General features: G+C 40.2%; 1 protein-coding gene across 1 annotated transcript in view; it reads right to left on the reverse strand.

Annotated features, from left to right (window-relative positions):
- Window positions 1-6,902, reverse strand: part of NUP133 (nucleoporin 133) — a 30,199-nt gene extending 23,297 nt beyond the window's left edge. The window contains exons 1-8 of the mRNA XM_063390506.1: window positions 6,623-6,902; window positions 5,345-5,463; window positions 4,476-4,579; window positions 3,332-3,439; window positions 1,633-1,764; window positions 1,065-1,235; window positions 266-421; window positions 102-172 (exon numbers count right to left, since the gene is read on the reverse strand). Coding sequence (XP_063246576.1) covers window positions 102-172; window positions 266-421; window positions 1,065-1,235; window positions 1,633-1,764; window positions 3,332-3,439; window positions 4,476-4,579; window positions 5,345-5,463; window positions 6,623-6,807 — 1,046 coding nt within the window. The 5' untranslated portion in view covers window positions 6,808-6,902. The remainder of the gene's footprint in view (window positions 1-101; window positions 173-265; window positions 422-1,064; window positions 1,236-1,632; window positions 1,765-3,331; window positions 3,440-4,475; window positions 4,580-5,344; window positions 5,464-6,622) is intronic.
- Between the last annotated feature and the right edge of the window lie 2,033 nt (window positions 6,903-8,935).

Raw genomic sequence — 8,935 nt, forward strand, 5'->3', positions numbered from 1 at the left:
TCCAGTAAAATTAAATTGCAATTATTTTCATGAAGTTTTTGCAGGAAAATAGATTTATCTCATTAATGAAGGTCTTAACAGATGCAAGTGCACTTCCTTACCGATTATGTTGCAAATCCATGTATTGTATATTTACTCCTCCTTTAATATCTTCATAGTTACTTTCAGATCCCTAAAAAAAGAAATACACCTGTTGTAACTGTACATAAACAGGCTATCAATTAAAACAAGCACACTAACCCTGTCCAGCTGGGCTGGCTCTTACCCAAATTGCATCTGTAATGTGTTCTTTCAGGATCCTGTTGATATCCCAGCTGAGAATGAAACGTTCTGATGAATCATCAATCTCCCATTTGTTCAGATTTGAACTTGTTAGCATGTAGAAGCTTGACCTCTCTCTATCCCAAAGAACATTAGAAATCTGCATTTAAAAAATGAAAAAGCAAAAAAGGTTAAAGGAAAGCCTGAATATTTGGATAGAATAATCTAAACCACTCTCAGCCCACAAAAAAGAGTCACTTCCTTGGACATTCTACAGAAGTTGCACTCAAGATGAGCCTTATGATAACTTTCAAGAGAAGTCTTATTTCACAGATAGAAGAACATCTATGCTAAATACACTTCTTGTACTTCTTGCCAACTTCTGTGGGGTTCATTGACAAAGCTCAACCCAATCATCAACCCTTGGCAGTGCTAAATTAGAAAAGAATTACAGGCTGGTTTCTTCAATTAGTAATGAGACCATCACTAGAAAGGGGCAGGACATGCAACCATTGCATATTCCCCTATATACTGCATATATAGGAAGGACTATTATTCCAAAGTTTCCTTTTATTCAGAGCTGAAGAGTAAGCCAGCATTTGCCTTCACAAAACATACAGATTTATTTGGTTTCTGTCTTTGTTTCAAATTTCAAAGGAATATATGTAAAATAAATGAGCTGAGTGAGTCTTGTCTTTTTCTGCCATCACACATCCTTATGCAATCTCTTATTTTTCCTTTCTTAAACGCAGGCTAGAAATTACAAAGAGAAAGTGAAGAAGACAAATGTTTCTCAGGCTTACCACAGCATCATTTCCAGGAGACAATATACCCAGGAGAGAAGAAACCCTTCTACCAATTCCAGAAAACATGCCCTGCCCCTGTGGCAGCGCATGTTGATGGATCTTGCCAGAACTGTCAGGTATCAACCGGACTAGTTGACCTCTGGAAGATGATAAAATAAAGCTTCCTCCCTAACAAAAAGAGAAAGCAACTACATTCAAAAAATAAAAATCACATTCTAGAAAACTCCACTCTCAGCCAGAATTCTTTTTGTCAGCTCATGTGGGTAAATGCTGAAGACACAAGGCATCCTTAGGAAAAGACAAACATCTCATGGGTACTTAGCACTGGCAGAGACTCATTTTCTTAACTTTGTGTGACATGTTCATCCATGTAACTCAATTTCTCAGTTAAACAACCCAGTTAAACAACAGAATTAAACTCTCACATAATCCTTGGAATCTAATGATAAAAAGTGTTACCTTCAGGACATTTATTACAGATTTAAGACTAATAAAGTTGAGCATACTTTTCCATCTTTAGATTAGGAATAAAAAGGGAATTTTAATATAAATCATATTGTTTTACCTTTACTGCTGTGAGGAAACTGCACAGAGAGCCTCCAAAGTCTGTGAAAGTGTCTGTATAGGATCCTTCATGTACAAGGTTGGGCCAGTAGCGCACAGAACCTTCACTGGTAGCAACCATTATTGCCAGAGACTTGAAGTGAAGAAGTAATTAAGAGAACAGGCATGATGATGATGATGACAATAATAATATTAAATCAGACAGCAGCTTTAACTAAAACGTGTTATTTTACATATCTAGATTGTAGGTGACAAAGACATGAGAAAGTAGTAAATACATATGGATGCACACTGACAAACCTGGAACTGAATCACAAAAACATTCTGCAGCATAACTTAATTTGTGCAGGGAATGTTATACTAATTTATTTTCCTAATGAATATTTTCTACTGGTTCTTGATCCTGATAATTCAGGGTCTGCTGCTGAAATGCAAACAAAACTTAGAGTTGTAAAACAGAAAAGAGTCTGTGGAGAATTTCAGATGTGAAGCTACTATGGAAGACATTGAATGCACACTATAATTTAACAAAGAAACTGCTCTAGTGTCTTTAAGAGAAATATCAAATCACATAGTAGCTCTTCTCTTCAAGGGCATAGGCCTGCACCATAACTCAGGAAATCACAGATACCAAATGAGAAGTGTGAAGCAAGAGACTGTTCAGGTAGAGATTTAGAGAAAAGCATTGTACTTAATCTACTGGTTGCTAAAAAAATGTAAAAATCACAGAACAATAGAAGAACTGTAGCTGGGAGTTATTATTGAGCTCCTTGGAGCTTTCTAATCAATTTTTTACTAGACAATGACTTTCAGGTCACAAGAATGATGAAATTCAAAAATACAATAAATAAATTATTAGGGTTAGATGTATTACTTCCTCTTAAACATCTTTAGATATGATTAAGTCAGAACATTTCAGGTTTCATGAGATAATCCCAAAATACTCAAATTACTTTTTATCATTTGGAAGAGTAACACACAACAAATCAAAGAAAAGATTGTATTACATATTCTGTGCTGCTGCTTACTTCCAAGGACAGCTTCTTAGCCAGTTTTATCAGAGCATCACATACATTAACTGAAATCTAAGCTAAAAATGAGAGGTTCTTTTCATGAATGACAGTGACAGGCACCTTAACACACTTTCAGAACAAAACTGATCTTTGAACTTCATCCTCTAGCACAGTAATTTACAAAAAGCCACTTAGGAAACCAATCAGTCAAACAGATCAAGCCTGTCCTTCCAGAGTCAGCTTCCTCACAAAGACCAGGCAAGGGAAGGTGCTGGAGTTTGTCTCTCATCTATGAATACTGGGAATTAATCCACTGAGCAATGTTTTCAGCCAGTACTGCACTTAAACTGCACTTGGTCACTTTTTGATTTTTGATTGCCCTGGTGTTTGTTAACACCTCTTTAGTTTTCTTCATTTTTGTTTGTTATGAAAGCATGTCAAGTAATCCTTAGAAAAACTGTTATTTAATCTGATCCTGTAAGATGCACATGGTGCAATTTAAAAGGATTAACAGAAGTTTGTTTACTTCAAAGGTATTTACTGCTAACTATCAATCCTGACCTTTTGAACAGATAGCATACCACCAGATGTTTTCAAATACTTTGAATATATCCTTTTGTTAAAAAACTATATTTTCAAAGTAATTCTTAAGACTCTTTTAAACATTAAAATTAAAAATTTGATCACCTGAAGAGAAGGTGCTTCACCTGAAGAATTGAGACAAGATATCGCTGCTAAACTAGAACTCCACTGGAAGTCACTGGGTGGCAGCTGCAACTCCTTGCACAGAGATAACTGGAAGAAAGAAAGGGATGACATAATAAATATCAGACTGGAAGAACTTATTCCTCTGCCACAAAATCTTCAGACTTTTTGACCCTGCTAAAAATTAGATTTCAAGTAACCCAGACACTGTGTAAGGGAACAAAAAAAAGGTCACAAAACAATTTCAACAAGGTTGTCACAACTGGCAAACAGCTAAAAAACATCTTCAAATTTTCAAATATCACTGGTTTCCTTTAGTTATTTCTGAGTGTTTCTCACAACACTACAATATTGGATTATTTCTACTGGAGATTATTTCACTATTCTTTAATACAATATTCTAAAAAAATTAAATTAGAAACACTTGAGAAAACTTGTTAGGTACTAGTAGGGTAGAGAGGGGAATCATTCCTCAGTCCCCTGTGCCCTTGAAGTTAAACAACCAGAAAAATTTTAATCCCATGAAAAATCTCTCCAAGTGCCAGAATGTGTGTACCTGACACTGCCCTGTAAGTGCAGGACCTGTATAATTAACATACATTGTCCTGATAGAAAGAAGCTGATTTTGTAACTACAGTTTTTCTCACACCACCACTGAAGGGATGCTGAAAGAAACACTGTCCTGAGGGGATATAAGAATTCTTGACCTAAGAAATCCAGGTGAAACATACGTTCAGTACCTCTGAAATTACCCGTGTTTTGGGGGTTCATTGCAAGTTGAAATTTGGTCCCAGAATAATCTAAACCAATCTGTAACATATCAACTAAATTTTAATTATCAAAATAAGCTTTATCAAGACTATCTCATTGAAGAGCCACACACATTAAAATTTGAAGAATTAACTTCAGTGTCAAGGTGACAATTAAAACTGAAGAGAGGAATATAAAAATTATAAGCTCTCTCAAAAGCTTGAGCTTCAGTTACTGTTATCATGACTTCCTATCAATCCTGCTGTTTTTGAGGGACACCAGACAAACTCCAGCTGAAGAAAACTCCAATCCCGTAAGTGCATAACCAGTTCAAGCAGCATAAAATACAGACTTTCCATCTTGACCCTTCAGTTACCTTAGCTACTGCAGACTGACCAATCTTCCAAATAATCAGCCTCTCCTTATGAACCAGCCAGGCCCATCCACTTTCATCCACTTGAACGCTCAGCTGGTCATCAGCTACATAAAAAAGTAACTTTTTTAAAGCATTCAGATTTTTAAAACACTACAGAGTAACCTTTAAACCATTAAACTTTTATTCTTATATGAAAATAAGAAATGTTTTCTATTAAATTAGTTTCCATGTTAGAATTTCCATCTATTTGATCAACATATTGAATTACTACATCTGGTTTAAAAATCCATTTGATAAACCCTCAACTTTTCAGAATTAATAAACAACCCTAAAACCCATTTCCATGTATTTAGCGCAGATTACAATAGCTTTGTAAATCCTTATACAATTTTAACATTATTTTAAAGACCCACATTTGGTTCCTCTTATATCTACTATAAAGGAAAAACTTGTCCACAGAGAAAAAATTGCTTAGGAGACCAATTTCTTGAACTCAGGAAAAGGTTTGTGTCACTAAGGCTTTTGGAAGAGATAACAAATGCGAGTCCACTCTAGGACACAGCAAAATCAAAACAGTAAAAAAGGTGAGAAAGAACCAATAAGTAAAAATTACTAAAAACCTACTATTAGCTTTCTTTATAATCTTGGCTTTTTACAATAAATGGCATAAGCAGGACCTGAAGGGTATTTCCATGCATTGACACCCACACGGGTATTATTATAATTATTACATAAATAACCAGGTTGGATTCAAAGCAAGACACAGACATTTTAGCTTCCCCTGCAAAGCCAACACTCCAATGGCATCGACACAATAAGACTTCTCTCATCTGTCAATTTTCATAGAGAAAAATAACATCAATTCTTACCATCAGCCTTCTTCAGGGCTTCCATAACCTTAACAGGCAGAGAGGATCCAAAAGCCTTAACATCATAGTTAATAGTCTCAGTTGCTGTAGGAAGCTGGATAACTCTGGTGGGAGTCGCTCTTCAACATAACAAAGTTACAGGTTACTTTTTATTGCTTCTTCATCAGTTTCAGTGGGCATTTACTTCATGAGTATCTATTTAGACACAGATTTATGTAAAATAAACATGCTTCCTCTGGGAGCACCACCTAAAGCAATAATTTGGTGGCTTCCTTGAAAGTTGCTAGCTGTCATCAAATTCTTTATTTTTAATGAACTGACTTTGAATATGCATTATTCCACCAGCAACACACTCACTGTTCAACTTCTCTATACTCTGGTTATCTACAGAATAAAGACATTCACAATGTCAGGAGAAGTTCAGCAGAAGCTCTTCTCTGACTGCAGGGGCTACCTCCATCATCCCTAGCTCTGGCACTGCTGGGCAGTGCAACACTTTAAACACCCATGGCAGCTTGGATCCAACAGCACTTCTACCACACTTACTTTGCTGCGGAGACTGCACTTCCCACCTGTTTCATAATATCATTTGTAAAAGCTGCTTTGCATCTTTCCCCACCTTCTCTCTGTGGAACAACACAGGCCTGTGTTGTCTTTTGAACGCAATTAGGTGAGCAAACTTCTCTGTTTAGAGAAGTTTCTCCTCACTGGTGAAATGATGTCTCAGACCTCCCCGTGTGAAATGGCAAAAGCTGATGCACAGCTAATAGAAAATTCCGACACCCAGTTTGCAAAAATTGTTAAACAGACTTGAAGTATAAGTTCCCCAAAACTGAACATGGGCAATCCTCTTCATCTCAACAACACCACAGATAGCTGCTCCCGAGAAAGGAGATTATGAAGCTGAAACTGATCTGATGCTGCATCTCAGTTTGGATCCATAGGGAAGGGAGAAGGCAGGGGAAGAAGCTGGGGAGAGGGGTGGGTGTGAAATGCCTGAACTTTGATTATTTTATCTTCTTTTTAAACATGGAAGCTCTTATTATTTTCATATATAATATTTGGGGATCATATATCACACAGGGATATATTTGAGGAACCTGTGAATTCAAAACCTAGTGAGAGGCACTCATAACGCTGGGCACGTGGTGCCGTATATTTAGGGTTTAATGTACAGTACTGTGATGTAACTGTACATTAAACTGTACATTAATGTAACCCACACCGGCTCGAGCACCTAACACCGAGGCCGGCTCTGCGGCCAGGCGCGGGACTCACCGCGCCGAGAGGGAGCCGCTCCTCCGCGCCGCCGGCGAGAACAGCACCGGGGAGGCGGCTGCCGCCACCACGGGTAGGCCCTTCTTTCCGCCCGGCCGAGAGAGAGGGCTGGGGGCGGCGCTGCCGAGAGTCCTGCGGGCCGACCCGCCCGGGGTCCGCGGGGAGGCGGGAGCCGACGGGAACATTGCTCTGGATGCGGGAGCGGCACCGGCCCCGCGCTCCCGCCAGGCGCCCGCTGAGCGCGTCACCGCGGGGCGGGGCCGCGCGGGAACCGCCGGGAGCCGAACGGAGCCGAACGGAGCCGAGTGTGCCCGGGAGGAGCCGAACGGAGCCGAGTGTGCCCGGGAGGAGCCGAACGGAGCCGAGTGTGCCCGGGAGGAGCCGAACGGAGCCGAGTGTGACCGGGAGGAGCCGAACGGAGCCGAGTGTGCCCGGGAGGAGCCGAACGGAGCCGAGTGTGCCCGGGAGGAGCCGAACGGAGCCGAGTGTGCCCGGGAGGAGCCGAACGGAGCCGAGTGTGCCCGGGAGGAGAGGAACGGCAACGGGTGGAGCCGAACGGACCCGAGCGCAGCGCGGCCCCTGCCGGGGAGCGGCGGAAACCCCGCGGCAGCCGTGCAGGGGTCCTGCCCCGGCCTCCAGCAGGTGAATGGAGCCTGGGTTCGTCCTCAGCGCTGCTAACCCTCAGCGCCACACTGAAACACGGTGCTCTCGCTCAGATGTTCCTGAAGCTGTGCTCGGTCTTTCGGGACGTTCCCAGGACGATTCACAAGGGAGGGCTTGAGTACCATTCCTCACTGAGTTCATGCGATTAGCTGGCACTAACCAGCTGGAGCAGGGAAGGCTGCATATGATCAAAAAGCAGCTGTTCAAAGGCCATTTGGAAGGACGTATTTTCCACGAAGGGTTACCTTATCTTTAAAATAGCCTGTACATTCCTGTGTTTGTCCCCAAATTTCTAATTAAATAAATAAATACCATATTCCATGCAAACCTTGGCACGTTTCACATCTGTGGTAAATAACAACCGTGCACTACGGCTGTTCTATATATCTTAGCCTTGAAGGGGGAGTACATGCTCAATGGCATCGGTTTGCATAAAAAACCTTTCAGAAGGTAAGTATGTACCACCCTCCTGGGGAAGAAGCTGAGTGGAATGTGTATTATCAACAAAGCAAATCAGTTAAGGTAAAATTAAATAAAAATAGAATTTAAAATAAATTGCATAACTTTTCCAAAATGTGTTCTTTGATAATAGACTCAGGGCTTTCTATGTGGACTGTGGTCCCCTATGACGGAACGTAAACGTGGATGAGAAGAACTTGGGATGGTTCATCTGGCAGGACTGAAGTGGCACATGTCAAGTGTCAGTGCTTTGACTTTTTCATTCAAGTAAACTCCTTTGCCTTTGATTTTATGAAAAAAAAAACAACAAAAAAACCAACAAAATTTAGTGGAGCATCACTACAGTGTTACAATAATATAGTATCCTTCTATATAGTCTTCTTTATACATATGATACTAAATCATCATGTTCCTGTCACTTCATCAAGAAAAACAAACTAAACCAACAAGGAAATGCACAGACAAACAAGTAAACACAGAAAAATCTGGAAGGAAATTCAAGCTGACATCCACATTTCCCAACATTCACAACTGGTGACATTCAAATTATTTTAAAAACGGAATGCTCCTCTTTGCAGCTCATTCCTAAAATATTTAAAATGATGCAGCATGAACAGTTGTGTTTTACTGATTGAACCCTCTCTATATGCAGCTATACTTCCTCAGGGAATTAGTTTGTTTCCCTGTGCTGGCTGTCCCAGCCCTGTAAGAGCTCCATCTTCAGGAGAAAGATACAATTCAACATTCAAATCTCCTTTTCGACACAGAAATAATTTGTACTGATACCAGTTAGAGACTTTAACAATTCTTGTCTGTCTCATAAATATCCCAAGTCTGCTAACCGATGTACCTGTTATGACAAAATTTGCCTTTCGGTGGACTGGAGCTTTTGTGTAGCTTTTCACACTTCTCTGTCGGCTGCAAAACCTGCCAGGGCAGCTAATGAGCAAAAGACATGAAACACTCATTCAGTTCAGCTGCAAGTAATTCCTGTAACCCGTGTAAATACAGGAATAAAGGGGCTCGTCGGATCTCACGTAAGGAGAAATTACATGAGTGAGGATCAAAGATGCAAACCCCTCTAAATACATTAACTAATAGGCAACATTGAAATTCAACATTGGGTCAGGAGTATTTTTTGCATATCTTTAAGTACAACATATGCTTCTAGGCAAATTTTATCTGAAGATA

Source organism: Prinia subflava, chromosome 2, assembly GCF_021018805.1.
Source record: "Prinia subflava isolate CZ2003 ecotype Zambia chromosome 2, Cam_Psub_1.2, whole genome shotgun sequence".
NCBI lineage: Eukaryota > Metazoa > Chordata > Aves > Passeriformes > Cisticolidae > Prinia > Prinia subflava.